This window comes from Daucus carota, chromosome 3, assembly GCF_001625215.2.
Source record: "Daucus carota subsp. sativus chromosome 3, DH1 v3.0, whole genome shotgun sequence".
In the NCBI taxonomy this organism is placed as follows: Eukaryota; Viridiplantae; Streptophyta; class Magnoliopsida; order Apiales; family Apiaceae; genus Daucus; species Daucus carota.
Genome location: NC_030383.2, coordinates 11,910,817 through 11,932,829, shown reverse-complemented (window position 1 = coordinate 11,932,829; position 22,013 = coordinate 11,910,817). Strand labels below are relative to the sequence as shown.

At 33.6% G+C, this 22,013-nt stretch overlaps 3 protein-coding genes across 20 annotated transcripts; 2 read left to right on the top strand and 1 right to left on the bottom strand.

The window, feature by feature from the left end:
- The first annotated feature begins 5,265 nt into the window (after positions 1-5,265).
- On the top strand, positions 5,266-9,966 carry LOC108214063 (uncharacterized). Of its 18 annotated transcripts, none has more exons than XM_064088571.1 (7): positions 5,300-6,387; positions 7,100-7,180; positions 7,507-8,400; positions 8,555-8,642; positions 8,980-9,045; positions 9,378-9,596; positions 9,733-9,966. In XM_064088571.1, the coding sequence occupies exons 1-3, from the start codon at positions 6,190-6,192 to the stop codon at positions 7,561-7,563; spliced, it is 336 nt and encodes a 111-aa protein (XP_063944641.1). In that variant the 5' UTR covers positions 5,300-6,189; the 3' UTR covers positions 7,564-8,400; positions 8,555-8,642; positions 8,980-9,045; positions 9,378-9,596; positions 9,733-9,966. The 18 variants fall into 18 exon arrangements, 16 of the variants coding, with proteins under 16 accessions (XP_063944648.1, XP_063944641.1, XP_063944642.1 ...); XM_064088572.1 differs by having other exon boundaries at positions 8,882-9,045; XM_064088573.1 differs by having other exon boundaries at positions 8,552-8,642.
- Positions 9,967-10,828: 862 nt separating this feature from the next.
- Positions 10,829-14,027, top strand: LOC108211278 (small ribosomal subunit protein eS24z). Its single transcript, XM_017382836.2, has 5 exons — positions 10,829-10,993; positions 12,601-12,642; positions 12,737-12,907; positions 13,697-13,783; positions 13,878-14,027. The coding sequence occupies exons 1-5, from the start codon at positions 10,922-10,924 to the stop codon at positions 13,917-13,919; spliced, it is 414 nt and encodes a 137-aa protein (XP_017238325.1). The 5' UTR covers positions 10,829-10,921; the 3' UTR covers positions 13,920-14,027.
- A 1,423-nt stretch (positions 14,028-15,450) lies between these two features.
- LOC108211069 (very-long-chain aldehyde decarbonylase CER3) lies at positions 15,451-20,808 on the bottom strand. Its single transcript, XM_017382560.2, has 11 exons — positions 20,554-20,808; positions 20,245-20,462; positions 19,928-20,166; positions 19,631-19,850; positions 18,401-18,528; positions 17,866-18,122; positions 17,663-17,770; positions 16,528-16,734; positions 16,342-16,452; positions 15,852-16,025; positions 15,451-15,746 (listed from the first exon to the last, which is right to left on the bottom strand). Exons 1-11 carry the CDS (start codon positions 20,602-20,604, stop codon positions 15,561-15,563), a joined length of 1,899 nt encoding a protein of 632 aa, XP_017238049.1. The 5' UTR covers positions 20,605-20,808; the 3' UTR covers positions 15,451-15,560.
- Positions 20,809-22,013: the final 1,205 nt, after the last annotated feature.

Below are 22,013 nucleotides of genomic sequence, written 5' to 3'. Positions count from 1 at the left end.
TTGTATTTTGTCCCTCGTGGACATTATTGAACTTTTAGGACGTGTAAACGACCAACTCATATTTAACGACTAATTTTTGGATTTTCAGATGATAGAAATGACAGCCAACATTATCTCAAAGTATACGGAAAAGAAAGGGAAAGAAACATCAGTTGGTGTAAAGAACGAGAGTTTAGGAGAGGAGATCAATTCGAATTATGATATCAATATTTGGAATATCTCGACTTTTATTCCTGCAAATCTTCATCTTTTTCTCATGGGAAATCCTCCGGGTTTTTTTCTTTGAGAGTGGGAAAATCCTCTGATTTATTTGTACAAACCATTTCTTTTTTATTTGGACCGGATAAATTCTAGTGTTAATAATCAAGTGAGTCATCAATGTAGACTTTAATATATCAAATTGGTGACCAAACTCCAAATGTCTCAAATCGGTCATCTAAGTCATTTACAGATATGAGCTCAAAGAATAAATTATCATTTACAGGAGTTTACATATTATTCTTAAGTATTATCACAACTAAATACGATCTTAGTTTCTAGTATATACGATATTATATAATATCTAGATTTTTTCAAGTTTATTTACAATTTATTCCTTGAACTCATATTTAGAGATACGTGTAGGTGTGTAACTTAAATAATGCTCGATTTGAGACCGTTTTGAGTTCGGTGAACAATTTGATATATCAAGCTTACTTCACTTGATTATTAACCCATAAATTTAATCTATCAATACAATACATTTCTTCTGGTGCCAAGTCCTATTAAGGGGCCGTTGAGGTCAACCTAAGAGTGATTCTTGATTAAAATAAAGAATCAAAGTAGAAGTTAGGAACACGTTAAGATTGATAAGAACATCTCCAATCATGAGACAAAAATTAGAAATCATGAAACAAAAACTAATATTCTTAACTTCTTACAATTTTTTTGACTCAACTTTTTACACAAACGGTACAAAATAAGTATTTCTAACTTATAAAGTTACAAGCCCGTCTCCAAACACCTCATATCTCGTTTTGCATTTATCTTCTAGAATAAAATTAAACATTACTGTATCACTCAAACATTGTGTTAAATTTGAACAATTCTACATGAAAAAATGTTGCGATAAATTAGGAGCCCGTTTGGCTGAACTTATGACTTATGATTTTACGTGATTTATGACTTAAGTTGGGAGGTTAAGAAATCTATTGTAATTTTGAATTATTAATGACTTATAGATGAATAAAATTATAATAATAAAAATGAAAATGATTTATGGGTAACTTATGACTTATGGTTAATTTTAATAAAAAAATAAGTCACTGAAAGAGTTAACTCAAACTGAGCCGTCTTCTGACTTATTACACACAAACATATATTTTTCAACTTAAAATTAGAAACAGTTTTAAGTTTTAAAAAAAAAGCCTCAATATATTGTTGTATATCTATGTTTTAAAACAAATATTAGAACTTATCACGTTTAATATATTGATCTAAAGTTGATTTATGTTTTTTTGAAGAAAAAATCGAATAATGTTTGTTATAAATTTAGAACAACAAATAGATGTATCCGTTAAAGTAAAAAGAGATAGAGGGAAATGGATACAAAAGTAACATATGATTTGTAATTTTTTAATATTAGTTAGAATTTATATTTGAATGAGGATTTTATTTAGAATTTGGTTGGAATTGAAATAAGATGAAATCAACTGTTGGAGACATGATATTGTGTTAATAGAGAAAATCACCTTCATGTTGTGTTTGGTTGGGGCGAATGATTCCGGAAAGAATAGAATAAAAAATAAACTATATTATGAGCAACTGTTAACAAATTTCACTCATTCCTCCATTCAGTTCCTTACATTATGTGCTAGAGATCATACCTTCAATTTGACATGAAATGCTCCATTCTCTCCTACCTCCAATTTCTTCTAAAATCTCATCATAGCAATTTTGCAGTCATTTAAATTTATTTCAAAATTTCCCTCCTATCCCTATTCATTTCAAGTAATTTTACTCATTCCATTCTCCTCGACCAAACACAACATCAGTGTTGTGTTTGGTTGGAGTAAATGGAATGGAAAGAGTGAAAACAAAAGGAAATCTAAAATGTTAGTGCAAATTTTGTATGATAATATTTGGGTAAAAAATAAGTATGACAAGGAATAGAGCATTCCTTCACAAAGTGGAGGGTTTGAACTCTAGTTAAGAACTTAAGGGTGATAAGAGCATCTTCAACCTTACAAAACTCTTAGCTAAATGGTGAATTGGCATACCAAATATAAAAAATATAGCCAATATGTTGAAAAAATAACACTCCAACAACATCCATCTGTTGTCTATAATTTTAGCCAACCTCTTATGGATGACTATATTTGTCGATCCGCTACAGGTCTGTAAGAAATCTGTAGGAAGATTACACATCATTTATTACCATATTGTACTGATATATTTTATTGTAACAATCTAAAATATTAATAACATACTATTTTTAAATTATAACCAACCAATATAGCCAAGCTAACACCATTGAAGTATAATGTCTTACAGGTTCAACAAATTTTACATAATATCTTGCAGGTTCAATTTAGTCAACGATTATAACCAATACCGTTGGAGATGCTCTAAGAATGAAATGGTGAAAGGAATGAAATTATTAAACATTCAACTAATTTATAGTGCAACTTTCATTCCATTCTCTCAATTTTCATTGACCCCAAACAAACATAATATAGATGTTATATTAAATAGTAAATAGTTGGAATTATTTGCTTACGTATTTCTATTTTAATATCCTGTCAATGTTTTAAGGATGATTTGGTTCGAGTATGGAAACATAATGTAATTGAGAAAGGAAAATCAATTTGTTTCGTCCGAAACAAAATCGCAGTATCTTTTCAAATTTTTAGTTTCATTTACATCAATGTTAAAGATAAGTTGTTATATTTAAGTGACATGGAGGATGAAACAACTCAAGTATATCATGCCACAAAAATATAAGAAAAGCTCAAGCAACTAGGGATGATCACGGTCTGGTTTAAACCGCAAAATCCGCATAAACCAATTCAATATTAATCCGACCCAAACCGAAACCAAAATGAGGTTTACGGTTTCGGTTCGACTAATTTAAAAAACCGTGGTTTGTGGGTTGGTTTCGGTTTTATATTAAAACAACCAGTTATAAAACCGAACCGCATATTTATATATATACAATATAAATATTTGATATATATATAGGGATAGGATCAAATAAAAACTTTTTTAAATTACAAACTTACAAACTTTTTTTTGAATTTTTTTTATTTTCCCATCATGTTAATCCTTAGTTATAGAAAGTATACATGTTGAAAATTCTTGAAAAAACATCATAATTTTTAAAAATAACGCATAAATAAATGATGCATTGAACACATTTGTAACTAGGGTTCAACATCGGGTGTAGAAAACTAATTATCATTGTGTTGAACAAATCTATAAAGATGCTTAAACTATACCTCTAGGGTTTGGGTAGGGTCCAGAAATATAAATATTAGTTATATAATACGTTTAACTTAGTTCTTACATTGAAAAATTAGTTTATGTACTTCTCCAACAAAATTTTAATCGATGTTCAACAAAATATGTTAAAAAAATGTTGAACTCAAATTATATATGTGTTGAACACATAAAGTTTGTAAGTTTGTACCAGAACCCACCCCTATATATAAATATATTGAATTTTTAGTTTATACTTGCTGGGTTGTTGTTTAGTTATTTACCTCATCAATACCAACTACAAGTCATATTAATTTAGTAATCCACAACTTCGATTCAAGTTTATGCATTTTATTATACTAAAGTTTGTATTTTAATTTAACTTAGTGAAATTGTGTAAATGAAGACAAATAATACTTTTTTTTGACAGAAAATACACTTGCTCGTATCGATAAACGCCAATACTCCGAGGAGTTTCTTTCATTCAAAAAAGCTTATCATCTAACCGAAAGACATGAAAATGTCTCTGGAAGTTTAGACAATAAGACCTTAGTGTCCGAAAAGAAAACGTCCCAACTTGTAAGACCACGCTACCTGAAATAAATACGATTCATTAATAACAAGAAAATATAATAAATTTAATAATTAAAATCAGTATAGTTTATCAAAATCAAAAGATGGTAAAAGTGAATGAAATGATAAATATAAAAATAATTCGACAAAAAGAAGATAATATAAGAAAGAAAACAGAAAAAAAATATATCTAACCAAAGGGAGACCCTTTGGCTAGATATATAACCAGATAATTAATTACTAAGAATAATTAATGATAAAAATATTAAAATATAAAGTTGCAATTTTCAAAAAATATCTAAGATTTTAAATAACAACTTAAATAAAATGTAATAAACAAGCCAACAAAATGGCACTGAATTGCCGTTTATTAGGCCAAGAATATACGCCATCAATCATGGTCACCCATAACATTAAACTCTAATCAATGAGAATTAAAGCATTTAGAGCATATATATACAAGCAATTATTCGAGAAAAATTAAATTCAAAGATTAACATCAATCAAGTGAGTCAACTTACCATTTAAAAAAGCTAAAATTTAAACCGCAATAACTACTATTGAAGCCAATTCAATTTAATAAAAGAGGAAATTCAATTTAATAAAAGAGGGCAACAACCTTACCAATTTTACAAAGCAAAACTTTTAATCATGCAATAAAATTAATGAAAATATTTTTCAAAACTACACTAATTGATACTACCATCTTATCATCACCAACAATCACCGTATCTCGTCATGTCACTAACAACGATGAACAAATTCTAACCTTAGAAGATCATAAAACACAATATCAAATAAAACTTGTGACTCAAAAAATTGATAAGAAGCCAACATATTAAGTACCTAATACACTGAATAAGTTTGATTACATTTCACCAACATTCTCATCTACCAGAGAAATCAAAAAGACAAAATTATGACATAAAACAATACCTACAACAATTGATAATCGCGCACAAATACAAACATAAGGAGAAAATCTGAATATCACATCAACACTTTTAAAAACATAAAATATTGAATATACTAAGAAAACAAATAGTCACATAAACATAAACATGTAAATTAAGAATCGGAATAAGTACACTTTTGATTTTGAATGTCGAAATCTTGACATGTAGATCCGTAGATGAGCCCTAACACGACGATTAGAATGGAGTTATACACGCCTTCTGATTTCTTTTAGAAGATGGAATTTCAACGGTTAATGGGTGAGGGAGGGAAGCTGCTTCTAATCCTTGGACTCAGGAAAAACTTAATACAATCATTCAGTCAGAAAAATTATAAGAAAAACTCGGATACACCGAGTACTTTGTATCTTCATACAACACAATTGTTGATTGCACAATAAATCTACTTCTATATATTATAGCAGAACAGGTACTTGTCAAACCGAGCTCCTGAGCAAATAAAATACCAAATTCCAAAGCTAGCTTATAGCCCACAGCCTATCCGAGCCTAGGTTCCAAGCCCGATGCAAAAAATCTAAGCCTGCCCAGAGCTACTATCTCCTCCTGAGCAAGTGTGGTGGGCTGACATCCTTTCCAACCCTCAGCTCCACCGTGCACAAATCTGAATTGCTGCGGAAGGTTCCCAAAATCTCAAATGCTGCTGCGACAGACGTGGTTTAACCACTGCCCAGACACGAGATCTGCTTCTCTCCAGCGGAACGCCGCGGCGGTTCTTGTGTTGCTCAACTCTGTCATTGGTCTGTACAGACTTCGATTGCAAGCGCCTGTTCTTTTCATTTTCTCTACACCGTTTTAGATTTGATGCGCTAGGGCTGTGATCGGACCAACACACACATATATATGGCCGATTGTGGAGGTTTGTAAGTTCATGCCTTCTCTTGATTTCTGGGTTTTGTGTTACACGCTTGGCTCTCGCAATTTATTCAATTTGGTCATAGGTGTTTTTCATGTTCAGGCTTAAGTTGGTGTCCAGCTTCTTGTGATTTTTCATGCGATTGATGGTCGGGTTTAGTTTGGTCTTGAAATAATTTAATAAATCCATTTTTTTACTTTTGCTTGCCATTACCTTCTTCCGTCTGATGGGAAAAAGTCACTACAGGAGTCATGTTGTATACCCATTGAGAAGTATGCGGCACTAACCACTTATATCTATTTGGCCCCTAAAAGTAACGGTCATGGGACATAGATGAATGCAGTAGGATTTAAAAAAGGGTCAAAGAAAAGTGAAATTACCTCACATGTAGAAGGACCTGTTCCATTACAAGCTGTTTCTGGAGATGGCACTTCTAAAGGGGCCGGCCGAAGCTCACTATCACAGAAGATGTTGCAGAACGGAGAAAGCTGTCCAAGCGGAGGCAAAATGCCAGGCGTGCCAGCCATCAAGGTTTGTATTCTAAACTTGCATGTTTTCCAGGCGGAAGCTTTCATTTGACATAATGAGAGTATGATGTTACTAAAAATTAGAATTACAAAGTCTGTGATGTTGCGTGAGATTCCATAATTCTGGCTGTATTAAATTCTGATCTGGTATTGCTGCAGGAGATTTTGAGAATCTTGCTGTTCAATCTTTAACTTTTTTTTATCTTAGGCAAGATGCTTTAACAGAGCAAAGAGCAACAATTGGGGTACCTTCATGTTTATATAAGTGATACCTGACCAGAGCAAGTTTTTATTTTACTCAAGTCTTAAACGAGTTAAAGATACATGCTAAAACAATGATTACTGCACTTGGAAGAATGTGTACACGGAACAAATTATACCCAGTGCTTCCTTCCCCGTCGGGGTTCTGCAACTGTGGACTTAGTGCAGAATATAGAATTATATAACATTCCTGATTTTCTTAATTGAATACAATATGTCGTCACTGGTATATATAACACATAATAAGATTTTAAAATTTTTATGGTGTTTTTTTGTTGTTTCCCTTCCTGTTCACATTTTCACTGCGTGCTTCGTGAGTTGTGAATACCTCTGAAAGTATTGAGTTACAAGTTGTTGTGTGACTGTGGACTCATTACAGATTTGTTATTATATAAGATAATCTCATTTATTTAAAATCTTCTCATGTTTATATATACAATATGTACATATTATAGGTAAAGATAGGGGGCCCTGTCAAGAAAGATGAAGATTATTGCAAATATATTGGACAGACGAAGATTATCGTTTTCCAACAGGTTTGCTTATCGTTGTAGGCTCCAGCACACATTGGTATGTAAAAGGAAAGAAGACCAAATTGTTTAAATCGATAAATAAAGAGTAAAGCAGCTAATAGAAAATGGGCTGGTTATAACTGAAGTAAATTATTTTATTTGAGTCTAAAAGGGAGGCATCAAGAGTTATGACATGAAACATTCTTATGCTCTCCTAATGATGCATACTTGAGTGGCCTTGCAAATATGTGTTGTCCAGTGTATTGTAATATATTTCTGAAATCCAACAAGAAGGCATATTACTTATGATGTTATTCTTCTTTAGTAATACGTTCATTTATTCTTTCCAGGGAACTATTGTTGGATTGATGGATTGCAGGGGTGGTGGAGAACACATGACTGATTAGCTCCAATATACAATCAAGATAATTTGCCTGGATAAGCATACATTGCTGATGCACATTTAACGAAATTGTAGGAAGTCCTTACTACATGGCACCTGAGGTGCTAAGGCTCAATTATGGTTCAAAGATATATGTTCGAGTGCTGGTGTGATTCTCCACATTTTACCCTGTGGTTTCCCGCCCTTTTGGGCCGGTTAGTTTCTTTGTTTCTGAAATAATTTTATTTCTTTGATTGCGTACTATTCTTTGATCATATGTACTATTCTTTGATCATATTATTTGAAATCAAATCATAGTGTATGCGTAAATTTGTGCAAATATGTAATATAATCATGAGGCCGCTGCTGGAAAGCTCAGTAGCTTGATAATTTTCTGGGTATAATAAGATTAAAGTAAAAACAATTTTTAGAACCTCAACTTTCACGTGGTTTGGCCAAGGGAGGATGCAAGTTTTCGTGCTGTTCACTTTTTCTCCCATGGCAATCAATATTCTGCTTCTTGGCACTGAGCCAATGAATATCCTACAATTTGTTTTGTTTATAAAATTATTTATTTTTAGTGGAACATGCTTTTATGATATCGTAGGCATGAACAATTACTATATTAACAATGATTTTTCCGGAGTACTTGAATTTTGTGGTTATTCAAGCCTCAGATATACTAATCTTATATTATATGACTGAGCAAAAACTGAACAAGGAGCTGCACAGGCAATCGTTAGGTTTGTTGTAGACTTTAAGAGAGGCTCTTGGCCAATGGTATCTGATAGTGTAAAGGACCTTGTATAGAAGATGCCTAATCCAGATATGAAGAGACATGTTACTGCTCAGGAAGTGCTTGGTAATAACTTATCATTTTCTTTTTATGTGAACTTCATGAAATTATTTGTATTTTAGTGCTTGCAAGTTGCAACCAGTTGCTTGAGTTTTAAATTTTAGTAACCTAATAATGGTTGATAATTGTTGATCATCCTTGGATACAAAATACCAAGAAGGCTCTAGATATTTCTTTGGGTGAGAATGTGAATGCAAGGACTCAAACAATTTTCTATGATGAACAAACTCGAGAAAAAGGCACTTCAGGTATTGTTCGAAGCTTTCATTTTTTTATGCATAACAATTTCCTCCTATTCCAAGTAAAAGAAACTGCTGATATGTTCATCCTCATTTTGGAGCAATCTCACAAACAATACATAGTTATAGTCTTAAATAATTATAATATCATCTTCTATAAATAGATAATGACAAACTAAATACTCATTATTTACCAGTGACTCTTGCTGATGCAAATAACAGAAGCTGTTTTTACATATTATTTCTAGGCTTACGCAGCAAGCAAGCTGGACTGCAGCCGAAGCCTCGGTTAGATATATAAGCCCCGTCCCAAATATTAAATATTGATATTTCAGTTTTGTTTCAGGTTTCTCTTACACTGATTATGACTGCTTAAATGCTTCTAATGAAGGTTGCGTGAAGGATTGCTCAGGTCGGTCTAAAACATAAAGGTCATGTTGAGAATAGACTTTAATACAAATAAACAAAAAACTGCCTTTAATACATACAAAGGTTGATCTTCCACTTTGCGGCTATTATACGCACTTTCATATATATTTTAATTCAGTTTATTAAATGTATTAGTTTGAGGATACAATAAAAACAGCTTGCATAATCTCTCTAATGTTCCTGTGCTCATAATTAATCGCTTTTAGATTACTTTAATTTTTCCCTTAAAGATATAATAAATGTTTAACAGTTCATCCATATACTTAATATTAAGAATCTGCTATTTGATATTATCATACACTTTTGTCTTTCCAGTTGTCTATACAGTAGAGTTTTGGAAACGGGGCTTTCACATGCTCACATTGTCTTATGAATGGCTGAGGGGGACAAAATATAAACTCCAGAGGGTACTGATGAGATCATCTCTGTTGAAATTCCTGATAAAGAAAGTGATTTAATAGTTTATAAAGCAGTCTCGCAGCTTATATGCATGGCTATGTGAGGAGGCAAATCCTGGACCATGTATGTCAAAAGGTAAATGGAGTAAATATTTTCCAAAAAATTTCAGCAACACAAAATTGCTAATATATGTGTGTGTGTGTGTGCGCGCGCGTGCGTGTGTGTGTGTTTATAGCTGTACTAATAATTTTGTGTGTGTCTTTGGGTTCAGCGCAGTGCATTTCTAACTAGCTTCCACTACATCACACAGATGATCATCATCTCAAGCGGCTCCTTCATACACCTCGCATGAGGACTCACTTATTCTTTCTTCCAGTTGTATGCTACAAGATGCTGATAAAAACACATGGCACATATAAAGAGTTTTATCCAACTTTTATGACACTTATTAGAAAATAGTGAGTAATTAAGGATTTGTTATTACATGCACCAGCATTGGATGATACCATTTGTCGATCATACCATTTAGACTTATAAGCTGAAATACTTTTTGCCTTAGCAATAATTCTGGTCAGTCTGCAATTCAAGTAAAACATGACCATACAACAATCTTTATTATTTGGGGCTACAAGTCTCTTTGGCAACATACTAAATGTACAACCATCAAAGGCTTTATCAGATCCCAGTACATATTTCAATATACCCATCGACAAATAACGAAAGAATATTTCGCCCTACATAGTAAATTACCCTATATTTGTAAGCATTCTCATGTAAACTTAACAAGCTAAAAACAAAATGCCAGAGAGATTAGTTTGAATAGAAATGTTATGGGGCTTTTTCTCATACTGACTAACAGCGATACAAATTTCGGTAGCTTTCTAGAAAATGACCCGTGCCTCGCACGGGTTATTATGCTAGTTTAGCAATATAAACCTCAAACTTGATTCTCCACAAATCCGTTGAAGACAAATAATACTTTATTTTCTAGTATTATTCATGAATCCTCACATCTGATTATAAGTCTTAGTCATAAACCGATCAATCCGCTTAACCGAACCATCAAAAACCGCATCGCTTGGTCCGGGTTAATTGGTTTGCGGATCACGGGTTGATTTAAGATTTTACAAAACCGCTAATTATAAAATACTTTCGGCCTGCTCTTATAAATTTAGTTATCCAGGCCCATCATCGAAATATTTTCGCTTGCCTTGCTCTCAGTATTCCATATTTCAACTTCCAACCGTCTCGAAAGCGAAAGCATTGGACTGGGTGAGAGTTCAACGATCAATCTATTGGGCCGAGCTTTAACAACTAACCTGGACTAATCATAGCCCATGTTTTACAAATCCTTCCTACATTACAAAAATTAGGGTTTAGCCCCTTGTCGCTACATCTGCGTTTCACTGTCGGCGCTCTGAGCTTCAATTAAATTTGATCAAGTCGAAGAAGCAGCAGCCATGGCCGACAAGAATGTCACCATTCGAACTCGAAAGTTCATGACCAATAGGCTGCTCTCCAGGAAGCAATTCGTATGTATTTATTCTGGTTCAACCATGTGTTATTTTAAATATTTTGTGTCGATTTTTTCGTTATAAATACGTTATGATTGCTTTTGTAGATTATTCAGACAAGAATTACTAGTTGTTTACTTTATTATTACCGAACAGCAATGTATAGAGTTTAGGGAGCTTACAGTATAGGTAGATTTAATCACATTTGTGCTTACAAGGTTTATGATTTAGTTGCTCTGAAATATTTAGGTAACTCAATTCACTTATTTAAGCTAATTGTAACCCCAATGTTATATGATAGTGTATTACTATCAAAGTGCCCACCGTTTTCATCAAAAACTATAAAAAAACTATTAAGTGACTACCTGGTCTCTAAGGAGACTCATTTAAGACATTATAATCACTATATAACATTCGGTTGAATAAAAAAATATCAATGAAAAAGTTAACAAACAGATGATGTGTTTGTTGCAATTTTTTTATATTTCCCTGTGACTTCGGTTCTAGTTCTTTTTTGTAATCCATGTGGCTCACACATCATCTGCTGATTAGGATGAGTTAAGTTTTTTGTTAATTATTTTTCAAGATTTAACATAGTGATATATATACTGATTCTAGTGGCTAATATGAGTCCCTGTGGAGATCAGGTAATCACTTGGTATTTTTCACGAGAATTTGTGCACTTCGATATAAAACCCTTATATGATATGAGCTAATGACTCACATTTATGTTCCTGATGAAGAAATGTTTTCCGGGTTGGTGGTGAGTTCTGTCGTACTAAATAGTGTTTGTGTATCTCGCGAAGTAAGATGAGTTGACTGCTTTTGCTACTGAGGAAATGAAATGAAATGATAGTTAAGTTCATTTATCATAATTGTATTTTTTTTGTTTACTAATTATTATGTATATCAATAGGGTGCTCATGGTTTGATTATAATTGGGAGGGGAGGAAGTGGGCACACATAATAGATTAATTTAATATGAATTTTGTAAGCTAGTCTGCAAAATCTTGTTCTTGTGATTATTAAGTCTCATAGTGTATATTTCTGATGGCTAGTAACCTGGGGCTATGTTTGTTTCATGGGATTAAATAATGTACAATTATATTATAGTTCCTCAAGTTATTTAATCCCCCGTATAATTGGCAAATGAATTATATTAAGGATTAACAGGGATAATGAAATATAGGGGAATATCTCTTTGTTTAGACATAAGGCTAGTTTTATGAGTATATTTACTTTAATTTTCAGATGCTAATACCTTTACTTGTTTGACATGACTTGTATGTGTTAGATTGTTAGGGATTAGACTATATATAGTCCTCTGTAAAAAACATCAGATTAGACTATTTAAAGGACTTTATGCCAATGATTACAGTGATGTAAGGATTTTAATCCTTAAACTATATTTTTTCTAATAGCAATTAGATTCTTCTATTGCACTTGGACTTGTAAGTATCACAGATTCACAGGCCTGTTCCTTAAAAAAATACAATTAGTCAAATAAGAAATACAAGTATAGATTGTTCATTCAAACCTTTGAATGCATCTAATTAGGCTTCTTTACTACACATCCTGGATATGTTGCTCATTATTTGTGGTTCTTTTTTTATTGTCCTCTGCAGATCATTGATGTTCTTCATCCTGGGAAAGCTAATGTCTCAAAGGTAGTTTACTTTGTTTGCCCTTGTTTTGTTTACCAAACCTTTGTTTTAGTGATAATGATTTCTTTGCTTATCTATATTTATTATCTTGTTGAAGGCTGAGTTGAAGCAGAAGTTGGCTGAGTTGTACTCTGTCAAGGACACCCAAGCTATCTCTGTTTTTAAGTTCCGTACTCACTTTGGTGGTGGGAAGTCAACCGGTTTTGGGTTGATTTATGACTCTGTTGAGAGTGCTAAGAAATATGAACCTAAATACAGACTCATCAGGGTAAACTTTTCACCATATGCAAGTTATAGTCATCTGAATTTCATCTCTTATATTTCATTATTGAGGTATCATAACGAAAATCTCTGTTGGAATGCTGCATTTTTGCGTACTGGTGGTTAATCTTCTTACATAGTTGTGTACATTACACTCTTTTTTATTCCTAGGCCAAACCTTTTCTCTGAAGTTTACTGTTTACAGGCTACCCTTTTTTATTAGACGATTTCTGGTTCAGCAATTTCTTGTTGCCTAATTGCTCAAAAGAGTGGGAAGAACATAAGCATTTTGTCCTTCTTGCTAAGTTGCCTATCATGGGTTAAATTAAATAGCTTAATCATTTCTGTTTTAGTCACCCTATTAAATAATCTCAGAAGTTCTATTCAAAATATATTTTGCTGTTTTTGCTGATGGAACATTTGAAGTGATATATTTAGATAAGGTTTATTTTCTAAAATCGATTGTTACTTTTATTTTCAACTGATTCCCAGTAGATATTATCTGCAATATTAATGGTGACATGTAATGCCAAGATGTAATGCTCTTTTGCTTTTAGGTGTAAGTTAGCAAAAGTGAGTGTAAAAAATGCACCTGTAGCCTTATTTTGCATGTGGCGGTTGATAACCTTGTTATGTAGGGGATATGAACATGTTCTTTGAATAATTACACTTTAGCAAACATATTGATCTCTTTACATAGTAGCAATACCTGATTGCTATGCTACCTGTATACTTATTAGATTTCTTATAAACATAAAATGTAATCCACAAAGTTAATGAGAGCTTGTGTTGGCAGAATGGACTTGATACCAAGGTTGAGAAGTCAAGGAAACAACTCAAGGAGAGGAAGAACCGTGCCAAGAAAATCCGTGGTGTGAAGAAGGTAGGTCCTGGGTTATATGTTCCTCCTTTTCCTGAATCCGCCAAATTTTCTTTCTTGAAGTTAACACATTGTGTTTTACCTTTTTTATTTGCAGACCAAGGCTGGAGATGCTGCCAAGGGTGGAAAGAAGAAATGAGCAACAGGGTTTTTCTTTTGTATCTTAATTTTGATGAAAGCTATCACTTTTTACCAATGTGATCTTGAGGTGTTACTTGGACTGTTATGATAAGAGTACTTTTTTTTACCTGTTAGCTATCCTTGCTTTGATAACTTAGACTGGGGGTAATAGACTAATAGTTTCACATAAAGACGTGAATTTGTATGCACGAGTAAGAATTCTTTTGGCTTTAAATTGTCATGTCTAATTTTCAGATCTAGCAGCCTAAAAAAAATGACAATCTTGGGTAGTTGTGATTTTTTAAAATAGCAAACTGAAATTTGGATGTGATTATTTGCACAGAGGTCCATTGAAAAATTCAGATGCGATTATCAAATTAGTGGACTGAAATTGTAAAAAGAAGCAACACTAATCTTGAGATAGTACTGTAAGATATGTGATTCACTGTAGATGCATTGTTCTTTCATTGCACAGCCAAGTCTCACTAGTTCGTTAGTTTTGAGTTGTGCGAACCTGAAGCAAATAATTCCTGAGTGATTTAAAATCGTCTTGTCCACTCATCTTGAGAAGACACGTGCAGATTTCTGTCCCAAAGAAGTAAATATGTGTTGGACCTCTTGAAAGGTTTTTTCTGAGATGATGACAACCATTCTACTTAAGCTTCCTATTGATATTTGCATAGGGGGCATCTTCTCTATCATGGGTTCTTGTGAAACTAATAGATCTTGATTATAACAGGACCTGACCTGTCACTTTCATTTCACAACCTTGCTCGGTTCATGCAGAAATCTACACCTTATGTGCCCTGTTACTCTCAAGTCTCACTCTCACCTGATGCACATTTCTCACAAAATTTATTACAATCAGGCAACAGAAGTACTTTATCGAGTAGAGTAGTCCAAAAATTTAGTTGTAACAGTATACGCGAATGAATGTAGCTGCATCATTCATCCTTTTCACAAACAGGCAGGTTAACGTGTTGTGTCTGTTAGTACTCGTATCTGTTAATTGGACCCCTCATAGGACCCGAATAATATGTTGGATGATATTAAACAGAGATGGAGAACGGTGTTATTAATAAAATAATATATAATTGTGTAATGTTGCTGCTTTCTGAAATATTGTCGACGTCTTCTTTTCCGTATTCTTGTTCCCTCTTTAGTAATATTATTCTTTCTTTTGTAACCCTCGACCGTGTTACTATACTTCTCTCCATGAGTTGCAAACTCGGTACTCCCTCAGTTTTTTAATATAATATGTCGTTTGACTTTTTGGCACAAACTTTTAAATGTTTTAACCGGGTAGTTAAAAATATTATTTTTAAAATTTTTTTTTTTGAATAAAAATATGTAATCAAAATTTTAATTCAAAAAAAAAATCAATTAAAAATAATAATTTTTACTACCCGGTCAACCCACCTAAATATACGTGCTCAAGTCAAAAGTGTCATATAAAAAAAGAGAGGGAGTATCATATTCCATGGGAAGGATCTGAGGTATTCTAGTTCTTGTGCAATTTGTTACCATAGCTACAGAACTAGACTTGGAAGTAAGTATAAATGAAACCATGTAAAAATGATTCACCACAGCAGTCTCTGTATCTTAGGTAAACATTGGCAGGGCAGTGAAAAAAAATGGATAAAATAAATATATTACAAATTCAATTATTCTTTAAACTGGTGTTACTGTATGAGAGTGGCTTAAATCCATGCTTCAATGCAGCTTCCCAGACAATATCAATTCTGTCCACATCAATGGCTCCAACTTCATGGTGTGTCCACCCTTCCAAGTAATGCACCGCCCCACCCGCATGGCAAGCATGCACCACTCCTCTGTCCATCGTGTACTGTTCCATATTTATGATTCCGTAAAATTAATCACAGATCAACCAAATTACAGCAATGCTGGTCTGTAATCTTGAATAATTTAAGAGGCTGGAAAATGTCGTTACCTCGCAACATCCGAGCCCCTCTACATCTTCTGGTAGTCTCATGGCTGCAAGATCACCGTAGGTGCAGTCTTTTCTGATGGCCAAGATTGGTGGAACCACAAACTGATGAAAATGTGTTCCAGGAGGTGCCCATTTTTGCTCTCTTGGAGTTGTCCACTTCCCAACAATCCATGTCTGTAGTTACAAAAATTTCATTAATTGGTTAGTCACCTTTTTATTTCTCAAAATTTACACTTGACATCTATGCTTAGCCGGAGCTAGTATTTTAGCCTAGCAGGGGCAGAAAAAAATTCCATCGACAAAACAACTTTGTTGTCACAAGTTGGATTCAAACTCGTGTCTTCACTGGGAAGGTCCAGCTCCATAATCACGAAGGTACAACAAATTTTCAATTAAACATATAGAAGATATATGCATATATTATGAAGGTCAGTGGGACCGGACAAGTACCCCACTGCCCCATGCTGTCTCTGTCCGTGTCTATGCATACCTTGCAATGTTTTGCTGCTTGATACTTGGTTACTTGAACCAAGTACTTCTGAAATTCCGGAGGGGCTTCTTTCTTTATCTTCAAAAATCTCTCAGCTGCTGAGGTTAGCATCTGCAGTTTCGGATTATTAATATTTGGACAAAAATATAATTAGACTGTGATGGAATTTGAGAAGTGATGACATACTAGAACCCGAACTTTTCGCCTGCAAAGATAGAGTGCAATAGCCCTTCCAAGCTTAGAAGTAGCCCCGGTCAAGAAAACTTCTGTGACATCTTGATCAATTTCGTCAAGAATTACAGCAGCTGTCAATGTGTTTCCATGAACTACTCGAACTTTAAGATCTGGATGCTTCTCAACGAATAGCATACCACCTCCGTTAAGAGCTTCATTCTGCAATTATTTTACAGATTCTCGATTACGAACAATGCTTAAGAGATACAAATTGTAATTTAAGTAATTTGGGAGGTGCCCAACAAATAACCAACTTTTGCCTCCAAGTGCCCAACACATGATCGGTTAGAAATGACTTTTGGCTCTCCTCTCCAATTTCTGTTGTGAACACAGTACTTCTTTTTCGACATTGGTCCATCTTGTTGCAGCCCATAACAGTGATCAATAGTAGTAGATTACAGATATGATGAGACGGTTTGATTAACTTTAAAAAAAATTAATTATTGTTTAAAGTAATGTTTAAAATAGAGAAGTGTATTATTAATTGATAAGTAGGTTAATATGACTCCCGAGCTATTTATGTTTTGAATAATTTTAATGTTTGATAATTCAGGAAAATAGGGTTTTACTATAATAATATACAGAGAGAAGTAGAAGTTACTTACCAAAAATAAATAAGTTCCGCAACTTTCTACTTAATTCCTGATTTTCTTTAAAAAGTGCTTTGTTTTTATTATAAATAGGTACTTCAATTTTTTTCATAAAAGTCGGCCTTAGTAATCAAACACGCAGGATATTTTGGGTTGGAATGGACAATATGACTAACACGTACTCCTAGTAATTTCCAATCAATAATTTGTTTCTAGAAGTAGACAAAATCAATCAGGTCTCGCAGTTAGGTTAGCTAGTCCGGACAGTATATTGCAATGAAAGCACATGTTAGAGCAGTATCAGTAGTTGCGCTGCATTTATAATCATCACTAGATGCACCTAAATTCGATCAACCATGTCTAATTAATTCTTCTTACCTACAACGTCGTCGTAAGAAGTAATTCAACTATTCAAGTATATCATGAACAGTGTTTTAGACCACGCATGCATATATGTCTTCTAGGTCAACGTCAATGGTTAATTGGTGCAAATTTACCTTATTCAAAGCAGCCAGGCTAATGACTTTGACACCGAGTTTATCAGCCCTCAAAATAGCCGCCTCGATCAGATTATTAATGCCTTGGCTACAAAATGGCAAGAAGTACTGCAAGGAAACCAACTCCAAAATTAAATTGAAAGTTCAATTCCACTAAATTAAAAAAATATAAAAATGAGAAGGAAGAATAGAACATATATTACGTGAAAACCAAAGCGCGGAACAGCCCATGTTTGATGCAGCTTTCCTCTGAGATTATAGAAAGAGACCAAAAATGTCTTGGACTTGGCCCACATTGCTACCATAAATAAAAAAGCTATTGGCCACAGAGGCACCAGAATAAGTTTCATAGCAAAGGGCTTGGACGCCATCGATCTGAACGCAAATGGAGCATGCATGGAAGACGTCACGTCTACCACATGAGCTAAGAACACAAAATCCGGTATGTTCTTATTTTTATCTGCATTAACATATTACATGTCAAGAGTTCATAAGTACTGTGGAATATCTTAATGTTACAGTACACGTAAGCTCCAGTTCAAACGATGTATGTAACTACATTTGAACTAAACAGTGTGGCATTTATGTGCCGGTATCGTATGACCACCAATTATCGTCTACGTTTATATCATCTTCTCGAAGATTTTAGTACTTGCTGTCTATGTATTTGAATTCTATTAATGACCATCACCGAAAATTACTGTTTTCAGAGAATTAATTGTATTTGATGATATGTACCTGCATTCATGCTTAAGTTTTTTTGCAGTTCCCATGATTTTGTATTTAGGGTCTTGCCCAAAGCGTCATAGAGAGGCATGAAAAGGCAAAAATTTGAGTCCATTTCAGTGTGATGTAAGCTGTGGTATCTGCAAATTTGAGCAACACTAATCAATTATACAAACACATCTACGTAAGTACACAGACCCACGAATAATTCAATAGAATATTTCTAGTGAAAGTTTTATTAAATTAACACACTCACTGTGTATTACACGTTTACACTGTGTAATTGATAAAAGGGTTATATATATATAGAATAATTGTGCTGGTAGGTGATCATGCATTTACTACTTTAGGTGACAATTATTAATTACATACACAGATAAAAAATTATACGATTCAATAATTAAACGGAAACAAGTGACTCATACCCCAGTAGTTACAAATTTATTGCTGCCGAAAGGGGAAAGATAAAAAATATTAATGTACTGCAAAACGTATGGCATTTGCCAAATCAAGAGACAAAATATAAATCCTTAAACACGGACCACACGCTGAATCGCCCATTTTTATTTACTCCATTTGAATTGAATGTTAGAAAGAGCAAATCCAACATTTCCATGTATAATAGTTACCATAACGATATCATACTATAATATGAAAATATATTTCATTAAAGTTACAATCTGATGGGCAAGGTGATCGAGAAGTGCGGAGATTTAATTTGTCAATTCAACAACATTAAGTTGCAATTTATTAAGCGGTCAGCGAATATGTCGAACTTGCTAATTAAATACTCCCTCTGTCCCATTTTAATTAATGTTTGATTTTTTAACACGTACATTGAAGTGTAAAAAAATAATATTTACACTCAATAAAAAAATTCAGTTCTTATATCAAATAAAAATTTAGAATCTAAACTTTTATTTGATATAAATTTTATAAAAAATAATTATGTTTAGATGTGATTTTTTTAACATCTTAAAATACGTTTAAAAAAGTCAAAAGCAGTTGATTAAAATGAGACGAAGGGAGGAAAAACTTTAAGTAAGAAGTATTAATTAGGGTTAGCATGTGATCACTGAGTCCGGTATTCTATCATAACCCCGTAACAAGTTAGCTAACAACCTACTGACCTTGATTTAGGTTTACACAAGGCTAGCTAATAATCTACTAACCTTGATTTAGGTTTACACAAGGCCACAGACACATATATATGGAATTAAAAAGGAGAGGAATAACACTTACGTTGGTGTATAGAGAAGATATTTAAGCACCGGAAAGGCTTGAAAGATCTGATGAGGAACAATCTCAGCATTACAATGCCCCAAACACCTTAAGAAGTCAAAGGTCAACACATAAGCATAGATCATGCTTATGGATCCATAACCCATACCACATGATCCAATCACAGGTATCCCCATCACCCCACTTATCACAAGTTGCTCCAATAAAGTAGCATGTCCAGCTGCAAAAAAAAGACTTATCAACAACTAATTAAATACAACACAATTTCTAGAATCAGTTTGTGATCTAATTAATTACCAGTGAAGGGCTGGGGTACAGGTGAGGAGTGATGGACCGAATGAAAATGACCGTAAAGGTAGCTTCCATGAAAGCATCTATGCAGCACATAGTACAGAGGCTCGGAAAAAACAATGTGAAGAACAATTGCAGCAATGAACCCTCTTGTGTCCACCACTGGAATTTCTTCTCTCAGAGCTGCTGGTAGTTTGTACAACCCTAATGCAACAATCAGTGCTTGAAGAACTATAAAATTGTCCCTGCAAAATTTGACCATACATTAAGCATAGAAACGACGGAAACAGAGGGGCTAACCTACGCTACAGTATTTTAATTACCAGTGCCATTCGTTATCAATCTGCTTGAAATCGACTCCTCGTTGAATAATGCGGCGATTGCGATTAATCCAAAGCATGTTGCTGTAAGCATTCCATAAAGTATACAAAAGAGCTCTGAGTGCACATAGGATAAATATATGGAGACACCAATCTATGGAGCCCTCTTCCCATCCACTGTAAATAGCTTTTCCTAGTAAAAGTCCATATAGCATATAATACTGTACCAAAAAAGAACAAATTTTTAGAATGATCTACACACAGTACTGCATTAAAATCTATAATCTCAAGTATAATACTAAAAATTCATACTTTCAAGGACCCCAAAATTTGGCCTGGCCAAGTTGACAGAGAAGAGACCATGATTTCTTCTTAAGATTGCATATACGTTATGTGTTTTTATGTATGTGTGTATATATGTTACCCAATCCGCAATGTGCAATGAAATGCTATAATGTGCACAACATTAAACAAGCACTGCAAATCTGCAATGATAAATACAATACGTGAAAAGAAGAGCTTGAAAGAGAAAGGAGGAAGATTGGATCCTTTTTCCTCGGGAGTATACAAAAGACTTGTCGCGTTTTAAGTTGCTTATATAGCCTAGCTAAAGAATACATGTAAGCAAAGAGCAAGAGCCAAGAAGATATGAATGCAGTTAGAGATATGAATCAATCTCGATCGAAATTAATTGATCACAGTGGCTAGCAGCTGGGTACAATTTGACCATCATCACTTGCTGGTCACAGTTTTTCTACGGCCAAAAAGTCACAGCTTTATTAATGATCTTCCTAACAAATTTAGGTGCCGATTATCTTTATGTCTTTGTAAGGAACATGGACGCCCGGAACAAATGTTAAATTTGTGCTTATTGACATAGACAGCATCAACTAATAATTTGCACCAAATTATAGATGGTAAACGTTATGGTTAGTGGGATGAGTACAATAGGTTGGATGAAAACAAGTTATTTCAATTTGATGCTAATTAAATGATGAATAACTAATCTTGTTGAGCCAGAGCATAGATATTTTGTTTATCATATTGATCAGAGTATAAATATTTATGAATAATATAATATATACAAGTATATTTCTTTCTCTCCATTCTCCACAAGTCCTTTCCCCAAATGATCGGAATTATTAATAGGACTAGAATGAGTATTTGTGTCATCTGCTTATGTATGTGATGTATATATCTTAGCTCGGGCCTATTTTGTATTATGGACTTTTATGATATTATGCTGTCTAATCCTCATGCCCAACATTTAGCTCATCCCTCGAGAGAAGATCTTCCCGATCTGTTGCCTGGTTGACGTTTTTTTTGGGTAACGATCCTTCTGGTTGATGATTTTCGGACATCACTAATAACCTCTTTGTTTGAGAAGAGAAGTGAGAATGCAACTTCAAATTACTATAATATGAATATTAATGCATGTTAATATTCTAGCCAACTAATTAATAACCTCTTTGTTTGATGATCTGAGTATTTGAAGTTATTAAACAAAAAGGTATTAGTGAGAATGCAACTTCAAATTATGCAAATATGAATATTAATGCATGTTAATATTCTAGCCAACTAATTAATAACCTCTTTGTTTGATGATATGAGAATTTGAAGTTATTAAACAAAGAGGTATTAATGAGAATGCAACTTCAAATACTCAAATTATCAAACAAAGAGGTTATTAGTGATGTCCTATTTATTCTAACCAACTTAACTTAACATGTCATGTACCCGAGGACTCGTGATGCCATCTGCTTAAAGTATAA